Below are 20,904 nucleotides of genomic sequence, written 5' to 3'. Positions count from 1 at the left end.
GGGGGGGGGGGGCGTTCATTCGTCCACACTGCGCCTTTGGAAATCGCTCTAACACACAGCACTCGCACACTTGTGGAAATTCTTCCATTGTTGGCAACACTCGACACTGCACAGCAGCAGCCAAGCAAAATAAAGTCGTATTTACAGCTCCTCTGCTAGATAATCAATCGCTAATCTCAATAACAAAAACACACAACATATATGGAATAAAAAAGCACCAAGTCACTGAAGAAAATGACGAGCAATAATCCAGGAGAGCAATATTCGTGGATGTCAGGCCAGCCGGGCTCAGAATACTATTCGAATCCCTCGATTCCCTACCCTCCACCTGACTTTTCACAGCCACCCCCAAATTTCCGAGTGCCACCTCCCAATTTTCCAAACTATCAGCACAACAATTCGTACGATAAACCCCCCAGTGATAATTACGTTTACCCTCAGAGTGGCGGCTGCTACCACCAGAATTACAATAATTACACTCCGTACACGTATCAAGGTTATGCAAACACTTCAGCATCTCCTGGGAATGATTCAACACAGCAGCTTCGGTGGGGAACAAGCAATGTCGATCAGTGGAGCAGAAGTCAGGGGGATTCTGATCAATCATTGAACAACGCCCCAAAGACTGGGGGCTGGAAGGCCAGGACTGCTGCTGGCGACTGGAATTATCAATCTTCTGGGGCAGTAAATCGTCCTGATCATTCTAAACGCACCGATAATAGTAGCAGGTATGACAAGCCACGAGAGGAATGGAGAAACCACGGAGAGAAGTCGGGCCCTAATAAACACTGGCCCAAGGGCTCCAACTCTAGTAGGGGAATGCCAGTTGACAGGTACAGGAGATCGGACAGGAATCATTACTACAAAAACGAGGATTACAGGAGGTCGTCCTTGAGAGATGAGTCAGGGTCTCGCGAGAGGACACGAAGCAGGGAGAGATCGAGTGTCAGTGATAGATCCAGAAAACGATCGAGATCTGTGGAGGCGGATTCCTCCAGGGCTTCCACTGCTGGCGGCAGCAAAACTCCGGTGAAACCCAAGAGGGAACTGACTGAGAGGGAATTGTTACTGGAAAAATACAGGTAAATTTTATTCATTATTTTACAAGGACAAGAAAAGGAAGGCTAGTTAGGAGGACGTGGAGCTAGTGGTTCATTGTAGTTTTTATCATTTCATTCATTTTTGAAAGTAATGAATGTAAAAATAAGGAATGAAAGGAACAGATAATTTAATGGCACGTTTCTAACATGACTTTTTACAGGTAGAATTATTTTATTTCACACTGAATGATGTGACAGTATGAAGTATGATGTCATGAAAAAAAAATTACTAGAAATACTCATATAGGCGGTAAAAAATGGAAAATTTTGACGCTTAATGAATCCAAATTGGACAAATAAAACTTGAGTTACTGAAAAAAAAACAAAAAAATGTAAAAAAATCATAGTCCTTCAACCCCCCCAATGGTAGAAAAAATCGCCATTAATTTCCAAGAGGATAGGGGTCAGTGGTTGACTCATTTGGCGTGGAATACCTCATATATAAAATGTATTCACAAAATATCTTTTTAAAAACAAATTATCCTTGTTCCTAGGGTTAATGTCAAGGAAAAAATTTTACAAGGACGAGAAAAGGATGGCTAGTTAGGAGAACGTTGAGCTAGTGGTTCATTGTAGTTTTTATCATTTCATTCATTTTTTAAAGTAATGAATGTAAAATTAAGGAATGAAAGGAACAGATAATTTAATGGCACGTTTCTAACATGACTTTTTACAGGTAGAATTATTTTATTTCACACTGAATGATGTGACAGTATGAAGTATGATGTCATGACAGTATGAAGTGGATTTAACTCTATACCTGTATATTACATATTTTTTCCATACATAATCGAAGTGGTTTTCGGGTGTTTTGACCAAATTTGCGAAATTTCGAAAAGAAAAAATTGAAAATAAAATAGATCCAGGAGGATGCCCAACTTGAATGACGGCTCAAAATACTTGTTTGGATTTTCAGAATTACTGGAAAAAAATAATACAAATCAAAAGTAACGTAATTTGTAAAATTTCACTTTTTCAACTTTTTTTCTCAGAAATTCGAAAAAAAATACTAGAAATACTCATATAGGCGGTAAAAAATGGAAAATTTTGCCGCTTAATGAATCCAAATTGGACAAATAAAACTTGAGTTACTGAAAAAAAAACAAAAAAATGTAAAAAAATCATATTTCCGAACTGGGCTGGTGAAAAAATCTGAAAAAATTTGAGAGATGGTCTTTCAACCCCCCCAAAGGTACAAAAAATCGCCATTATTCTCCAAGAGGGCAAGAGTCAGTGGTTGACTCATTTGGCGTGGAATACCTCATATATATAAAATGTATTCACAAAATATCTTTTTAAAAACAAATTATCCTTGTTCCTAGGGTTAATGTTATCCCTGACGAAATAGATTGCTGACAAAAAGGGTGCCACCAATTTTTTAATAGAAGAATACCATTTTTACTTGAAAAATTTTTTTTTTCTCAATTACAGACGAAATTACTGCGCTACAAGTCGTGATATTGAGAAAAAAATGGACGAGCTAGGTCCAGATGGGATCCTAGAGTGCGAGAGAAAGGCCTGGACCCGAACAGCTCCAGCAGACCTCTATTACAACAGAGACGAGAGTAATCCAAGAATAATGAGAGGAACGCCAAAGCTCCAAGAATTATGCGACATCTTTAAACGAGTCCTTCTAGATAGAGCCTCAGTTACACGAGCGAGTCAGCCACCGTATGAGCCACCAGTGCGTAAAACCAGACGACGAGTTTGCAGGCACAAATCAGAGATATGCAGCAGTGACAGTAGTTCCTCAGATGGTGACAGTTCGATGGACGAAGTTGACAGGACAATGGAAGAACTCATGGCCAAGAAGGAGCACCCACAGAGATTACACAAAGAAATGTGGTTCAACGATCCAGGGGAAATGAACGATGGCCCCTTATGCAGATGCAGTGCCAAGTCAAGAAGATCTGGAATAAGGCATGGAATTTACGCTGGTGAAGGTACGATAAACCGTTGCGAGTTGAACTCCAACAATGCAGACAAATTATTCCACTATCGAATAACCATAAGTCCCCCCACAAATTTCTTGACCAAAACCCCGACAATCATCAAACATGACGAGCATGAATTCATATTCGAGGGTTTCTCAATGCTCTCTCATTTTCCACTGGTAAAATTGCCCACCTGCAAAGTCATCAGATTCAACATCGAATACACTATTCTCTACATTGAGGAAAAGTTGCCGGAGAATTTTACTGTTCAGGAGTTGGATTATTTCCAGAATTACCTCTTCAAGGAGATATTAGAGCTCATGGACTTTGATCTGCACCCAGCACAGGACACAAGTGGCTGTGGACAATTTCACTTTATGCCCAGATTCGTCAGGGATTTGCCTGACAAGGGCCAAGAAATTTTATCCATGAATGAGGTGTTAAATTATTTGATAAAAAGTAGCACAAGATTGATTGAGGAGGAGGATCTCCCAAGGCTCATTGAGATGCCCCAGTACAAGTGGCAGAATTTTGCTGACGAAGTCAAAGGAATGGTGGTTACATATCCCGGCAAGAAGCCATGTAGTGTAAGAGTAGATCAGCTCGACAGAAATCAAGAGGACGATCAAACGAATGATGGAACTGTTTACCCAGCAATCGTTCACTTTGGAATTAGACCCCCTCAGTTGAGCTACGCTGGTAATGCTGATTACCAAAAAGCCTGGAGGGATTACGTCAAATTCCGTCACCTCCTGGCCAACATGCCCAAGCCATCCTTCGAGAGCAAGAGAAAACTCGAAGCTAAAGAGAATAAACTCCAGGAATTGAGGACCCAGAGTAAAATGAAGAGAGATGTGACTGTCGACATGAGCTCCGAGGGTTTCTATCGAACTGGAATAATGTGTGACATTGTCCAACACGCCATGCTGATTCCCGTTCTAGTCTGCCATCTGCGATTCCACAAGTCCCTGGACAATTTGGAGTGCACCCTGAAGTACAAATTTAAGAACAGATATTTATTGCAACTGGCACTGACGCATCCCAGCTATCGAGAGAACTTCGGAACAAACCCAGATCACGCAAGAAATTCATTAACAAATTGCGGTATCAGCCAGCCAGAGTACGGAGACAGGCGAATTCACTACATGAATACTCGCAAACGGGGCATCAATACTCTGATAAACATCATGTCGAGATTCGGCGCCAGAAGAGAAACAGAATCATCAATCGCTCATAACGAGAGACTGGAGTTCCTTGGAGATGCTGTGGTGGAATTTTTGTCTTCAATTCATCTCTTCCACATGTTTCCGAATCTCGAGGAGGGTGGGCTGGCCACTTACAGAGCAGCTATCGTTCAGAATCAGCATCTAGCTGTACTCGCTGAAAAATTACACTTGGAACAGTACATGCTGTACGCACACGGCAGTGATCTCTGCCACGATTTGGAGCTCAAGCACGCAATGGCCAATTGTTTCGAGGCCCTGATGGGCTCGTTGTTTCTCGACGGTGGCATTGAGGTGGCCGACCGAGTATTCGGCGAGACATTATTTCAGAACGAATGTGATTTGCTGTCAGTTTGGGTGAACTACCCGAGGCATCCCCTCCAAGAGCAGGAGCCAACGGGCGATAGACAGTGGATCTCCAGCTTTGAATTCCTCCAGAAACTCACCAAGTTCGAGGAAACCATTGGGGTGGATTTTACCCACATCAGATTGCTGGCAAGAGCATTCACCGATCGAAGTATTGGCTACACTAATTTGACACTTGGGTCTAATCAAAGATTGGAGTTTCTGGGTGACACTGTACTCCAGCTTATAGTCTCTGAATACCTCTACAAATTCTTTCCTGAGCATCATGAAGGACATTTGTCATTGTTGAGAAGCTCTTTGGTGAATAATAAGACGCAGGCAGTCGTCTGTGATGATTTGGGCATGACGCAGTATGCATTGTATGGAAATCAGAAGGCAGAGCTCAAGACTAAGGACAGGGCGGATTTATTGGAGGCCTTCCTTGGTGCATTGTACGTGGATAAGGGCCTGGAGGCCTGCAAAGTTGTCTGTAATGTCTGCTTCTTCCCTCGTCTTCAGGACTTTATTATGAATCAGGACTGGAATGATCCCAAGAGTAAACTGCAGCAGTGTTGTTTAACGTTGAGAACAATGGATGGAGGTGAGCCTGATATTCCTGTGTACAAGGTGATCGAGTGCAAAGGCCCTACCAATACGAGAGTCTACACAGTGGCTGTTTATTTTCGGGGAAAGAGACTGGCCAAGGCTTCTGGACATAGTATCCAAGAGGCTGAGATGAATTCGGCTAAGGAGGCACTTGAAAAGTCGCAGGATCTTTTCCCTCAGCTGGATCATCAGAAGAGGGTCATTGCTAAGAGTGTCAAGATGCAGCAGTGGCCTAGAAGGGTACGGACAAGGTCGAGGCATTCCGATAAATCTGATGATTCTGATTCTGCCCAGAGTAGAAAGAGAAGGAGCAGAAGCAGGGATAGGGGAGGGGATAGAGCTGAGAGAACCGAGAGGAGGGATGATCATCGGAGATCCCGTAGCAGTTATGACTAGTTATGGTGAACATTCATTTTGTGATGATTATGAGGATATAATTTCAAATTTACAAATTTATTATTATTATTACTTCTATTATTTTATATAATAATTATCGGGTGAGATTGACATCGTCATTAGGGGGGAGTTTCTCTCCATATAAATACTCTCGCAGTATTGGGTCCTCTTGTTTGAAGAGATATTTGTGTTTTCCTAAAATCTTTCGACACGCGTGCATATTTTTTGCAATGTTCTCCAAGTCCCATTCTCGTTTCAATAGGCCATCTTCGATTCCAAAGACTCCGTACTGAAAACACTGAATTTGGCTGCAGGTCGCTGTAGATCGCAGGTGCATGCCCATGTTGTGGACGAGACTTTTCAGGAATAAATCGTCTTCGTTGATGCAGACAATTTCTGGAATTGTGATAGAACAGTTGATTTATTATTAATGAGGAATCCCAACTGAATTGCATTAATTTCGAAATTTTGCCTCCAGGCCATTTTGCGATTCTCGGGTATTTTGGGGTCTTCGAGGAATTAGGACAAATAAATCCATTTATTATTGCCAACGTTTCGAGTGGGAAACCTCACTCATCATCGGGGCAATTAATTCAGTAGCGAAATGGTAAAACGGTTTGAGTCGATTTAGCGCCCAGTTGAGTTTTTGAGGAATATTTCCGAATCTAAGGGAGATAGCGAAATTTTCGTAATTACATTTGTTGTAGCTCTCAATCGGCTCTACAAAAAAGGTCATGACAAAAATTTTGCTATCTCCCTTAGATTCCGAGATATTCATTCAGTAGCGAAGCGGTTAACCGGGTTGAGTCGATTTCGACTATTGGCCAGTTTTCAGTGAATATCTCGGAATCTAAGGGAGATAGCTAAATTTTTGTCAAGACCTTTTTTGTAGAACTCAATTTGCCCTAGAAAAAAGGTCATGACAAAAATTTTGCTATCTCCCTTAGATTCCGAGATATTCATTCAGTAGCGAAGCGGTTAACCGGGTTGAGTCGATTTCGACTATTGTCCAGTTTTCAGTGAATATCTCGGAATCTAAGGGAGATAGCTAAATTTTTGTCAAGACCTTTTTTGTGGCACTCAATTTGCTCTAGAAAAAAGGTCACGACAAAAATTTTGCTATCTCCCTTAGATTCCGAGATATTCATTCAGTAGCGAAGCGGTGAACCGGGTCGAGTCGATTTCGACTATTGGCCAGTTTTCAGTGAATATCTCGGAATCTAAGGGAGCTAGCAAAATTTTTGTCATGACCTTTTTTCTAGAGCAAATTGAGTGCTACAAAAAAGGGCTTGACAAAAATTTAGCTATCTCCCTTAGATTCCGAGATATTCATTCAGTAGCGAAGCGGTTAACCGAGTTGAGTCAATTTCGACTATTGTCCAGTTTTCAGTGAATATCTCGGAATCTAAGGGAGATAGCGAAATTTTCGTCATGACCTTTTTTCTACAGCAAATTGAGTGCTACAAAAAGGGTCTTAACAAAAATTTAGCTATCTCCCTTAGATTCCGAGATATTCATGCAGTAGCGAAGCGATTAACCGGGTTGAGTCGATTTCGACTATGGTCCAGTTTTCAGTAAATATCTCGGAATCTAAGGGAGATAGCTGAATTTTTGTCAAGACCTTTTTTGTAGCACTCAATTTGCTCTAGAAAAAAGGTCATGACAAAAATTTTGCTATCTCCCTTAGATTCCGAGATATTCATGCAGTAGCGAAGCGATTAACCGGGTTGAGTCGATTTCGACTATTGTCCAGTTTTCAGTAAATATCTCGGAATCTAAGGGAGATAGCTAAATTTTTGTCAAGACCTTTTTTGTAGCACTCAATTTGCTCTAGAAAAAAGGTCATCACGAAAATTTCGTTATCTCCTTTGGATTCGGCGATATTCTTCAAAAACTCAACTAAGAGACAAGTCGACTTGAACGTTTTACGAATTCGCTACTGATATATTTTTTTCTCAGTGTACTTACCTAGCGTAAATTCTGGTGGCTTAAAGTCAACGCATTTCATAGCATATAACGCGGGGAGTCGATTTTCTGCAGGTCTGATTGGTCCTTGCACTGCGAGTTCATATGCAGCTTGTGATTGTATATCCAGCCCACATGCTCTGTGATAAGTGGAAAACAATAAAAATAATGAAAAAAATTGAAAAAATATCAAGCTCAAACATCATGCCTTCGCTTTACTCACTCGAACATTCTCTTTTGATGAGAAGATTGCATCGATGCACACATTCTGTCAATGTGTGTTCTCTTAACATGTTTCCACGTAGTTCTTTCGCGTATTCTACCAGTTATGAAGTAATTGTCTGTGGCTTGTCCCAGCACCCCTTTCACTTTGAAGAACCTCGTAGCATTGGATTCTTTGATTTTATGGACCATTCGTGTACCTCCGTTCACTCCTATCAGCATTATTCCTGACATATCAGGGGACATTCTGTGGGCCCACGACAGCTTGAAGTCGTCGGGTTGATAACGTGGCCCGACGACCAGAGGGTGATCTGCGTAGCTGGGCTCCACTCGTACGGTCATTTGCTTGGTAGTGTCACCGTCTATGTGGACGTAGTTCTCGGGGGGTCGGACATCCAGGCCATTCAGGTCTAATCGGAGTAATATATGTAGGGGAGGGGCAAAATGAAACAGTCGAAAAATGGTGAATATTTTCTTTTAGGCCCGGTTGTACCATCTTTCGAATTTTATCTGGATTTTTTTCATCTTTCGTAATCCAAAATTGTCAATTGAGTGGTACTTCATGTAGAAATTTCCGAAAATTATGATGGAATGATAAAAAAGTAGAAAAAATTCCGAACTTTTTCAAAGAGCGTTTTTAATTGAGATTCAGAATGAGTTGAAAAAAGGGGAAATTAGAAATATCTGATTCGCTGTGGCGAATTATCTATTAGCTGTCATTTTCCATGGGGGATAACAAAACACTAAGTCCTCATGGGAAGTGACAGCTAGGTATCTCAATTTTCAAAACAGTGGTGTGTAGTCATCTGCCATTTTTATGTGATAAAAGTGTGATTAAAAAATTCTCCAAAATATTACAACTTTTTTCAAAGAGCCTTTTCCGTAATAAATGTCTCTGTGCAGGGTGGGAAAAGATTTACGAAATCAATCTTCCCCCTGCATGATATTGGGTGATAGGCCGCCATTTGTCACCGTAAATCAGAAACATTTTTCAATTTCTTGTTATTCAACTTATTCTGAATATAAATGAAAAATGCTCTTTAAAAAAATTAAGAATTACTTCTATTTTTTTTTATTATTCATTCATAATTTTTGAAAACTTCTGCATGATGCAGGACTCAATTGACATTTTCAGATGACAAAAGATGAAAAAAAAAACATCAAGATAACGTTCGAAAGATCGTACACCTGGGCCTTAACTTTTTTTAATTCTCGAGAGGAGAATAATACTAACGAGACTAATAATTTTCCATTCAGTAGAATGAAAAAATATTGAGAAGTTTTGACGGGAGATTTTGTCAATGGATTAATTGGAAAGAAAATGAAACAGCAAAATCCAGAGGGGGAAAAAGGAAAATGAGATGCTGAGTTTCAATCGAATGAAAAAAGAAAAGTGTGATCGGCCTGATCTGATCAACTGAATTATAAGACGAGTAAAAAATTATTATTCTCATCGGTACTCCCAATAATAAAAAAAGTTGATAAAAAAAACGAACAAAAAGAATTTTTTCAATTTAAATTACGTCAAACAATCATTTTGTCGACTGTTCCATTTAGCCATGTCATCTTATTGTCATGTCAATCAATGGGAAATATACAAACCTCTACAGATGTGAGTCAACAGTGCCAATCTGACCTGAGCGAGATTATTTCCCGCAGGTTTATAAATGGCGAACACTCCATTCAAATTTCGATAAATTTCTTCAGCATTTCTTGTATATTTTATCAATGATTTTGATATTTTCTGCAGCGCCGACATGCTTGACTGTATTATTATAACCTCAATCTGGATCTGGATGCATCCAGATATCCAGGGGTCCGTCCCGAGATCATAGATGGCACTTTTCGTTCGTTTAAATTATTTGACACCCGTAGGTGAAGAGAAAAAAATCAATCAATCTGATAAATAAAATCAATATTCAAAAAACGTTCAAATGCCCACTTGTTGCTTGAAAATGGGAAAATTTCGTGCTCAGCGATTGAATCAGGGCTCGAGAACAATGAGACTCCCCTTCGTTTCACCCCCCGTTGATCTACAGTCGAAACACCTTAAACACAATGAATCATATAAAATCTATCAAATGGCCAGTTGTCGATCTCTTGGCAGAAATTTTGTAAAATTTGGTAAAACTTGGGAAATTGAAGGAACAAGCAAATACCCAAACTTGTCATTCATTTATTAATGGAAAAGCAAATTCACTTGATCATTAAGCTATGTAGAATGGCTGCCTTCTCATTAATGATAAACCTCTGAATTAATTCATTCACAGGATCAACATCTTGCCGAGCAGCCTGTCGCCTCATGGCTTGTCTGACTTCCTCCCGAACTCCCTTATCAGCCCCCCGAGTCGTTATCCTCCTGCCCTGCAGCACTTCCGATCCTATAGCAATGTCCAGTGAGACTCCTCCGCCACCCTCAGTCCACAAATAAGTGAGTTCCTCCAGAATATCAATACAAATAATATAAGAGGTGAACAGTGGATATCTGAATGCCTCGTGCATGCGAATGCGCTCGGAGATGATGGGCAAGAGATTGGCCTCTTGTGGCCAATCCATTTGCATCAATACGAGTGAATTGCCCGTCACCCAATCACCAGTATCGGTAGAAATAGTCAATTTACTTTTCAGCCCATTCAGCAGTAATCTGCAGCAGTATTGCAATATCGGTAATGCCGCGAGGGCTAGATAATGCAAATGTCGAGTGGCAGGAGCATTCAGATTATTTGATAATTTCCCTCGTGTTTGAGGTAAAGCGCTCACAATCATCACTATGTAATCCAACATTCCCTGAAATTATTCAAATTATCAATTGAAATTACCACAAATCATAGTGAGATTATAAAAAAAATAGATTTCAGTAGCGAAGTGGTAAAACGGTTTGACTACTTATCTCCCAGTTGTGTTTTTGAAGAATATTTCCGAATCTAAGGGAAATAGCGAAATTTTCGTAATGACATTTGTTGTAGCTCTCAATCGGCTCTACAAAAAAGGTTGTAACAAAAATTTTGCTATCTCCCTTAGATTTCGAGATATTCATTGAAAACTGGGCAAAAACTGATATATAATTATAAAAATATATATAAGTATGTAATAAAATATACTTACACCGTAGTCCTTGAGACAAAAGCAAGTGCTGGCTAATCTCAAGTGGGTTGTTAAATTACCTCCAGCCTGGGGAAACCTTGCCAGTGCATCTTGATGCAGTCCTTTGTAAACAGCTAGGTCAATAAGAAAAGGATTCAACCAAGCGTCCAATCTTAGGGTTTGCTGGCTCAGTTTGGCTACCTCTCTCTTCATGTACTCGGTACTGTGCAATATGTCCCAAAGACCAACTGCTGACGTCAATCCATATCCACTGTACTCGCAGTCACTGCTTAAAACGATCTCCTCTCTTTTGCGTTTTTTCGGTTTTGGCTCTGATAATTGAAAATTGATTAGGCGAGGGTGGGGGTAAAATGAAACAGTCGAAAAATGACTGACGCAATTTTAGCTAAAAATTTTTTCAACGTGGATACGTCTGTTTTCATTGTGAGGAGGCATTTGAGGAAAGTCCTTACAGTTCCTTATCGGCAGTGGCGCCATCTGTCGAAAAAATTCTGTCAATTTTTCTCGAAAAATATCAATTCGAGAAATATCTATGATCCGTATGATATTGATATGATGTTGATATGTCCATGGTCTTTCCTTCATTCTCGAATTTTCTAGAAACTCCTTGAATTTTTTCAAAATTTCTAGAAATTTCTCGAATTACCTCGCAATGTCTAGAATTTTCTAGACTTCCGATAGATGGCGCTGCACATAAGGACCGAAATGACCTAAAACGCAATTATAGACGTATCCACATCAAAATTTTTGTTTGAATTGTGTCAAATAGTCATTTTTCGACTGTTTCATTTCGCCTCACTCTCCCCTATTTATCATTATCACTGTTATCATTATCAATTTCATTTATCACTATTTATTATTATTATTATTATTATTATTATTATTATTATTATTATTACCTGTAGTAGATAATATTGGCTCAGTAAATGCCTCAACCAGACAGTAAGGCACATCGAAACTACTCATTTGAGCAGCATGCTCATTTAATATCCTAATTAACACAGCAATTGCACACAGTAGTAATTGTCTTACAGTGACTTCATCACTGAGTCCATTGGCATGAGTAGCAGCATACTGTTGAATTCTCTCGCAGTAGGCCTCTTGGTTCCATGGAGTTGAGAATAAATTGCTCAATTCCCATCCAAGTTTTTTACCAATAATGTCAATAACTTGGAACAAACGATCCCAGGGATTTGTTATTTGACAGTCTGGGGGCTGTTGAACGTAGGCTAGAAAAAATTCCACGGCTTTGCAGAGCAATCGTAGACTTAATCGAGGGTTTAAGTCCACAGGGGCTTCTCCCAAAAGTGGCAGAGCCTCGCAGGCTAGGAGTCTTCGAAAATCATTTACAGCTTCGCCTGGGTGACTGTGTTTTTCGGCCGTCAGGAGAGTCTCGACGAGACGTGGCTGTTAATTGTGAAAATAGCTCGAGTGTTATTTATTTGGAAATGGGGTTTTGGTTTAGAATTAATTCGGGTTGTCCTTACACCGTGAGTTGAAATTGTTTGGGGAAATTTTTTTAACAACAGGAGCAATAGTTTGCAGTGTTCCATAGTGTCTTCACTGTGGTCAGCTGTCATTACAAGTAGTCGGTGCTGAAGCTCTTGGGGAATGTGTTGGAACATCTTGCAGAGTAGTTCTGACTCGGGATCGTTTTTCTCGGAACGAAGACATGCTGTTACTGTCTCTATCTCCACCCAAATTTCACGATCTTCGGGAAAATTCTGAAAACTAGCATTATGTCAAGTCAATTTTTGGTAAACCATCATTTTTTTTATTCTGAAAGAAGGACTGTAATCGCTCAAATTTAAGTTTTATATTTTTTGTGGGATAGCGACCCATTGTGACAAACTTTTTCTTTAATTTCTCGCTAATGAATAGATGGAATTGAATCATTTCTTTTAAATGAAGGTATTGACAAGCCCTATGCATCGCTATAAATTGAAATTTAATTCATTGATTCATTTTTTCAATTTTCGAATTTTTTCGAAATTCAGTTGTAACACGATAAATAAAAAAATGCTCTAAATTCATTGGATGACGGCTTAACAAATTCGTTGGAATGTCCTTTTGACCGAGTTCGAAGATGAAAGCGATAGCAATAATCGTTATTTTGATTTCTGTGAAATTGTTCCAAAATTTCGTATTTTTCGAAAATCAGAATTCCGCAGATATCTCTGGATATTGCGCTTGAAATGAGTTCAATCATAGCTTAATATGTTTGTTTCTATGTGACTATATCGAAGCCCTATCCATCGCCATTAATTGAAATTTAATTCATTGATTCATTTTTTCAATTTTCGAATTTTTTCGAAATTCAGTTCTAACACGATAAATAAAAAAATGCTCTAAATTCATTGGATGACGGCTTAACAAATTCGTTGGAATGTCCTTTTGAACGAGTTCGAAGATGAAAGCGGTAGCAATAATCGTTATTTTGATTTCTATGAAATTGTTCCAAAATTTCGTATTTTTCGAAAATCAGAATTCCGCAGATATCTCTGGATATTGCGCTTGAAATGAGTTCAATCATAGCTTAATATGTTTGTTTCTATGCGACTATATCGAAGCCCTATCCATCGCCATTAATTGAAATTTAATTCATTGATTCATTTGTTCAATTTTCGAATTTTTTCGAAATTCAGTTCTAACACGATAAATAAAAAAATGCTCTAAATTCATTGAATGACGGCTTAACAAATTCGTTGGAATGTCCTTTTGAACGAGTTCGAAGATGAAAGCGATAGCAATAATCGTTATTTTGATTTCTGTGAAATTGTTCCAAAAGTTCGTATTTTTCGAAAATCAGAATTCCGCAGATATCTCTGGATATTGCGCTTGAAATGAGTTCAATCATAGCTTAATATGTTTGTTTCTATGCGACTAAATCGAAGTTAGAAGATGGTTGCAATAACTGTCTCGGTTAATTTGATTTTTAGGATAATTTTTAGAAATTTCGAATTTTTCATGAATTCCCCGGAAAGTTAGTTTTCTGATAATTCCTTTAAATGTGATATTTCGAATGCATTCAATTATGTATAAATAGAAATGTTCAAAAATTTTTCGAAATTCATTAAGTGGAAAATCTTAAACAATTATTTGGAAAGAAATAGATTGAATTCAAGAAAATAAAATGGGCTATGAATAATATACAATGGAAAAAAATAAGCAAAATGACCATTCGCAAGAATATTGCTAATTCATTAGCAAAAATAACTACTATGCGCAAAACAAGAGCAATTTCTCATTTTTTTTTTAGGAGAAAAACTCGATTTTCCACTCACATTTCACTGAAGCACTTGGCAGCTTCCTTCACGTTTTTCGAGAGTTTTTCTATTCGATAGGCCTCAAACTGCAATTAACGTGATAAAATTTTAGTTATTGTTAGTATGAAAATTATCTCGGGGAGGATATGAAATAAAAACTAACCTGTACTTTGGAACTGTGTGGAAATAATGATTTCGCTGTAATTAACCAGGATTTTGCTGCGTAAATGTCAGTGTGCAAAGCCTCCTTTGCTCTCGATAATAAATAATCCTCCTTTGAGGTGTTGGCCTCAGGCGGAAGAGGATTGTCAAACATTATTTCACGTCAAACTCGTTTTTTACATATATTTTTGTTATATACGAAATTATGCTCAATGGGTAAAAGATATCACGTGTGTGGGAGTGGGATTTAACTCGTTAGATGGCACCAGGCTCTCCGTTCAGTTCTTGTCTTCTTTTCATCTATTTTTATTAAATTAACACCTGTCGGCGAGAGGGGTCAAAATTAAACAGTCGAAAAATCACTGTTTGACGGAATTCAAGCAAAAAAAATTTTTTGTTAAATTTTTTTTTCATTAACTTTTGTTTATTCTTGAGAGAACTAATAATAATTTCCCATTCAGAATAATATAGAGACCCTTATTCTGCCCCTGGTGATCTCCATGACCCTTATTTTGACCCTCGTGACCCTCATTCTGATTTTCATGGCCCTTATTTTGACACCTGTAACTCTTATTATGACCCTTGTGACCATTAATTTTGGAGTCTTCCCAAATTGTCATTTTTCGACTGTCTCATTTTGCCCCACCCTCCCCGACGCCGAGAGAAATAACAGAACATCGAAATTCCTCCAGAAATTTCAAGAGAAAATCTGAAAATAACAGACTCATTGACACTCAATTATTATATTTATTTGTTCGTTGCATTGCCAGCGATGAATGAATTGCTAAGATCAACAATAGGATATTTTTAAAAATCCTCTCAGCTATATGGGCAAGCTTCTGGTGGAAAGGCTACATTTATAAAGATATAACTGTGAGCACTCAACGACCAAAATCCGCTTACTTTTTATAAGCCAGCCAGCCACAATGCGAAAACCTCCCTAAGTGGTTATGGCCCTTTGGCTTTTGTATCCCGCAGATTTTCACTTCCATCAGAGTCGTGAGCAAGGATCATTTTCATTGAATTGATTCCCAGGGGCTGGGAACTCCAAGATGGAGTGACACCGTGACTGCTAAATGCAGTCAATTTCACTCGATTACGTTAATGATTTCAATGATTTCATCGAATTTACGATTTCAGCGATTTCACGTATAATTATCGGTGATTTCATGACTCACCATGATTTTATCGACTTCATCCAACTGAAATCAATGACTTCTGCTCATTGAAATCATTGAAATCTCACTGAACCGAAATAATAATTGATACCAAAGAATTATTCATCAGAACTATTGAATTTATTGCCACGAAATATTGACGAGCAATTACAAATTATTACTAGTATATCTAATAAACTATGATGACGAATTCTAAAAGTATTTGTTTACTTCTCTCAAAATTCATTGGTCAATTGTCAAGTTCCCCTTATCATCAAAAGTTGGAGGTGAAATAGTCTTTTGATACTGTTTGATGTCGATATAGCCTTGAGCCGCCATTGGCTGCGGCAGTAACGTATCTTAATCTTTTTTCATAATATACCAAGATATTCGCAAGAAAAATAATGATAATGATTTTGCTTTGTGGATGTAAAGTGAGATTTGGACGTCGGTCACATGGATATACTGATTTCTTTGATTTTATTGACTGCAGATGATGTCACGAAATGACTTCACAGTTTGAAATCATGAGATTTCGGTGATTTCAATGCCAGCGATTTCATTGAGTTCCGACGTGACTGCAAATTGATTTTAGTGGCATGTGACACCATGATTTCAGAAGTTCCCAGTCCCTCGATTGATTCGATCACTTTTTCCCCATTTCCCGAGGAGAAGCACAAAAATGCTAATTTTAAGGTCGAGAATGTTCGTCTTGAGGCAGGGAATTTGACTGTCAATGTCAAATGACAATTTAGCTCAAAGTCGATGCAAGGGACAGGGGGAAGAGACTCAGCCGGTATTTCACAAACGTTGTTTATAGACAGGTATACTCTCTGACTGCACGTACTTTGGGATAGCTTAGGTTGGTTAGTTAGCGTGCAAGTACACGTATCAAAGGCACTCTGAATCCGAGCTTAACAAAGCCACCATCGGGGACTTTACCAAGCGTATCACGTACTGAGGCTGTCTATATGCCATCCTCAGATTATACCGTATTTCCACACATACTAAAGTTTATCCTTAATATTCATCCCTGGTGAGTTGTATAATAGCGCTTATAGAAGATGCTTTATTATCGTTTCTCCACTTGCAATTGTATATTAATATTTTTTACCGCGCATGCGAAGGCGGACGTCCAGAGGAAGACATCGACCATATCGTGTGCCAGTGTCCCAGGTATCAGGAACAAAGAAAAATGATGATGATTATGTGGAACATAGTATATGAGGTATTTCACGCCAAATGAGTCGACCGTTGACCCTCACCCTCTTGGAAATTGATGACGATTTTTTCTACGATTGGGAAGGTTGAAAAATTATCTCTCAAATTTTTTTCGATTTTTTTGGCAGCCTAGTTTGGAGATATGATTTTTTTTTCGTTTTTCCATTTTTTTTTCAATAACTCGAGTTTTTAATTGAATCGCCTGTGAAAAATTACGATACCGTCACTTAAATTTTCTGAGTCGATTCCGTAATCGGTGAGGGAATTATGAGTTCCGTAATTTTTACTGAACATTTCTCTCCGTGTCGCTGAATAAAAAAAAAATTAATATTTTTTAAAAATTGTATTTTTATGGGTGCGATTAGGATTCTTTTGAGCGGCGCAAAATTGATCGAGAGAGCGCGAGGATTGAATGGCCCAAGCTACTTTTGAATTTGTGGCTCCAATGTCTCTCTCCCCCGTTGGGAGATTGTCGGCGACTGATAGTGAAACTCTGACACGCGCGTATAAAAGTGGGGTAGGATGATGGTATAAAATTTAAGCCAAATGTGCAACTAAGTACCTACTTAGGTCCATTTGACGCTGGGGGATTAAGATCGAATTTGAATGGGAGATTTCAACAGTAGGATTTTCGCCAAATGAATTGAGCTATTGTCGGATGGAGGACTGGGCCACCTGACGCCTCTTGACAGTTGCGTGTATGTGCCACTTCCTGATTTTTTTTTTCGTCGCTTTTTGTACGGATAGAGGCAGGCGAATGGCGGTCGATTTTGGAAATATCCTTGGGTGAATTAGCGTACGCGGGCACATCTGCGTTTGACTTTGACTCGTGTAGACGAAATCACTTCCGAACCGGGGCGTTTATTTCGCTGGAGGCTAGAAAGACTCACTGTCCCATGCAGTCGTAATTTGATGAATGAAAATTCGGTAATTCATTGGAATTATTCAACAGACTAGACAATTATTTTTTTTGTTAGTGAATTATTGAATCAATATTTTAATTGGGGAGACTGTTGGAAATTTCTTTGAATTTCAGTCACAGTAGCTGCTGAATTTTCGATGTTGTGGGGATGGATTCAATTTCGAGTGAAAGCGTTATCTTGAAAATTCACGAAAATTGGGTTTTTCATGTTTTCAAAATTATCAGGGTTTTCAGTGCCGTATGGCCCGGAAAATTGAGAATTACTTGGATATTCAAGGAATTAAGTGATTCGTCAATGAAAGAAGATACAGAAATTTCATGTAATTTTGTCGCTCTTAAAAATTTCAAGCTTTGCCACTTGAAATTTCAAGTCCCATTTACTAAAGATAAAAGAAACGTGAAGTTGTTTTATATCAAAATACCTCGAAATTATTCTCAAATTCTTTAAATGGCAATTTTTTTTCTGCGTCATATTTTTCATTTTTTCATGCGTGAAGTTTATCTTTATATCAAAACATATCTAAATTGCCTAATTGTTGATCATTTGAAAAAAAATAATATTTCTAAATTTTTTCAACTCACAAATTATTCTTCACTTCCCGAATTTTAATTTTTTCGTATTGATCATACGCAAAAATGATCAATTCTTGCTTCTCAGATTTTCATACATAAATTCTAAACTCTACAAAATTCATGAAAATTCTTCGGTTTCCCAAATAATTCGAGAAAAATCTGTGATCTACGGTTATCTGAAAAACTGTGAAATTTTCCGAAGAATTCAAGAAATTTTTTCAGTTCTCTAGGAAATCAATTCATAACCCTCCCCTGATTTTTCAACAATTACCGATTTTAATCAAATTATTTTAAAAAGTAAAAAAAAAAGAATTAATCGAAGATTAAAAATTATTCATTGATGTTTCACGGTTCATTCTCTTAATTCTCTTCAAGTTATTATCAATATTTATAAAACATCTATGAATATACGAAGTTTAATAAATTCGATTTCATCATTGTCACAAGGAACAGATCTACTTTAACTAAATAGTTGTTAAATTCCGCCAATTAGTTGTTGAAATTCACCAAATAATTTTCTCCGTCCAACGCCGATATCTATTTTGTCAAGTTACATTATCAAACTTGATTAACAATTATTTCTCCGAATAATATTGAATACGAGCAATTGGAGACAGACGAGTGATAGAAAATTGTTGTAGAAAAACACGAAAAAGAAAATCATAGATCTGTATTGCCCTATCAAAACTTATAAAACATTTATGAGTATCCGAAGTTAAATAAATTCGTAATTTTGTAATCTAGATGATGATAAAATGACGAGGAATACGGAATCGGCAGTTACATTCATTGCAGTACAAGTTAACGGGTTTTAGCTGGAGAATAATGAGCCCACACACAGCATTATCGAATAAAAGGGCGAGCGCAGAGGGGGGACAGAGGGAGGAACACCCCGATGGAATACGATGATTCTCTCCGCCCCGCTTATAATGCTTGTTTTCCCCTCCCTCTCATCATTGAATTATTTTGATTCTGTGATAATTCACCCTTAATACGTTCTTTTTTTCCTCCTCGCAGGAGCCTCTGATGCAGCAAAAAATCATCTACCCTTGACAAATACAATCTCAATGCGTGTCGGCACGTTTTATATTTCGAACAAAACCGCCAATGTTTTCGTCTGGTCATTAATTTTATTTTGTTTGGTTTAAGGATAGGTGCGCGGGTGCGTGGGTGTACATTTTGCGAGACGAATTAGAGAGCCTCTGGCACACGCTGGAGGACATGTACCCCAGTGTAAAGCCCAATTCATGTATATCCAATGTATCCATTGTCAGATATAAAATCGAATTTGTCAATTAGACTTTCAGGAATTCATGGTTGGTTTGGTTGAGAATTGGGGACAATGCTGGCAGGGGGTTGACAGCTGTATTCCAGAAGGTATAGCTTTATGGATGTACTAATGCTCCAAGGCATTTGATTTCGCATTGTAATACAGAGCCAGTAATTTCAGTTGATCTAATTTAACTCAGTCATGAGACGAGCTATTTGATGATTTTATTTCCATTTGGTGATGGTGATTTAGGAAGACGTTCTGTAGGCTAATTATACTCGTCACTCATTCGTTCAGTAGGGAACAACCAAACAGAATCGCACACTCAGAGAGAAATGAACGGGTTCTCGGACGAGTCTCGTGAGAGCAGAAAAAAATCACAAGTTCAAAATTACCCAAAAAATTAATATTTTGTTCCTACGTTATGGCATTACTATATCTTCGTTATTATATTATTTAAGAATTCATTTTTAAGGGGAAATAAAAAACTACTTCGCTTATTTCGCATAAAAGAATAGTTTTTGAGAACAAAAGCTTTATGGATGTACTAGCTTTATAGCTTTATGGATGTACTAATGCTCCAAGGCATTTGATTTCGCATTGTAATACAGAGCCAGTAATTTCAGTTGATCTAATTTAACTCAGTCATGAGACGAGCTATTTGATGATTTTATTTCCATTTGGTGATGGTGATTTAGGAAGACGTTCTGTAGGCTAATTATACTCGTCACTCATTCGTTCAGTAGGGAACAACCAAACAGAATCGCACACTCAGAGAGAAATGAACGGGTTCTCGGACGAGTCTCGTGAGAGCAGAAAAAAATCACAAGTTTAAAATTACCCAAAAAATTAATATTTTGTTCCTACGTTATGGCATTACTATATCTTCGTTATTATATTATTTAAGAATTCATTTTTAAGGGGAAATAAAAAACTACTTCGCTTATTTCGCATAAAAGAATAGTTTTTGAGAACAAAAGCTTTATGGATGTACTAGCTTTATAGCTTTATGGATGTACTAATGCTCCAAGGCATTTGATTTCGCATTGTAATACAGAGCCAGTAATTTCAGTTGATCTAATTTAACTCAGTCATGAGACGAGCTATTTGATGATTTTATTTCCATTTGGTGATGGTGATTTAGGAAGACGTAGTTCTGTAGGCTAATTATACTCGTCACTCATTCGTTCAGTAGGGAACAACCAAACAGAATCGCACACTCAGAGAGAAATGAACGGGTTCTCGGACGAGTCTCGTTTGAGCAGAAAAAAATCACAAGTTTAAAATTACCCAAAAAATTAATATTTTGTTCCTACGTTATGGGATTACTATATCTTCGTTATTATATTATTTAAGAATTCATTTTTAAGGGGAAATAAAAAACTACTTCGCTTATTTCGCATAAAAGAATAGTTTTTGAGAACAAAAGCTTTATGG

At 38.0% G+C, this 20,904-nt stretch overlaps 3 protein-coding genes across 4 annotated transcripts; 1 reads left to right on the top strand and 2 right to left on the bottom strand.

Annotated features, from left to right (window-relative positions):
- The first annotated feature begins 87 nt into the window (after window positions 1-87).
- Window positions 88-10,386, top strand: LOC107048316 (ribonuclease 3). 2 transcript variants are annotated; one of them, XM_015271446.2, is made up of 3 exons: window positions 88-1,082; window positions 2,532-5,609; window positions 10,062-10,386. In XM_015271446.2, the coding sequence occupies exons 1-2, from the start codon at window positions 235-237 to the stop codon at window positions 5,602-5,604; spliced, it is 3,921 nt and encodes a 1,306-aa protein (XP_015126932.1). In that variant the 5' UTR covers window positions 88-234; the 3' UTR covers window positions 5,605-5,609; window positions 10,062-10,386. The 2 variants fall into 2 exon arrangements, with proteins under 2 accessions (XP_015126932.1, XP_015126931.1); XM_015271445.2 differs by lacking the exon at window positions 10,062-10,386 and having other exon boundaries at window positions 2,532-5,770.
- Window positions 5,635-9,625, bottom strand: LOC107048319 (mitochondrial mRNA pseudouridine synthase Trub2). Its single transcript, XM_015271448.2, has 4 exons — window positions 9,394-9,625; window positions 7,793-8,201; window positions 7,573-7,709; window positions 5,635-6,000 (listed from the first exon to the last, which is right to left on the bottom strand). The coding sequence occupies exons 1-4, from the start codon at window positions 9,548-9,550 to the stop codon at window positions 5,699-5,701; spliced, it is 1,005 nt and encodes a 334-aa protein (XP_015126934.1). The 5' UTR covers window positions 9,551-9,625; the 3' UTR covers window positions 5,635-5,698.
- On the bottom strand, window positions 9,948-14,509 carry LOC107048317 (integrator complex subunit 10). Its single transcript, XM_015271447.2, has 6 exons — window positions 14,326-14,509; window positions 14,181-14,248; window positions 12,384-12,627; window positions 11,796-12,303; window positions 10,897-11,207; window positions 9,948-10,578 (listed from the first exon to the last, which is right to left on the bottom strand). Exons 1-6 carry the CDS (start codon window positions 14,476-14,478, stop codon window positions 9,988-9,990), a joined length of 1,875 nt encoding a protein of 624 aa, XP_015126933.1. The 5' UTR covers window positions 14,479-14,509; the 3' UTR covers window positions 9,948-9,987.
- Window positions 14,510-20,904: the final 6,395 nt, after the last annotated feature.

This window comes from Diachasma alloeum, unplaced genomic scaffold (assembly GCF_001412515.2).
Source record: "Diachasma alloeum isolate Michigan unplaced genomic scaffold, Dall2.0 Dall_scaffold_00186, whole genome shotgun sequence".
NCBI lineage: Eukaryota > Metazoa > Arthropoda > Insecta > Hymenoptera > Braconidae > Diachasma > Diachasma alloeum.
The sequence above is the reverse complement of the archived record's forward strand: the minus strand, read 5'-3'. Positions and strand labels throughout refer to the sequence as shown.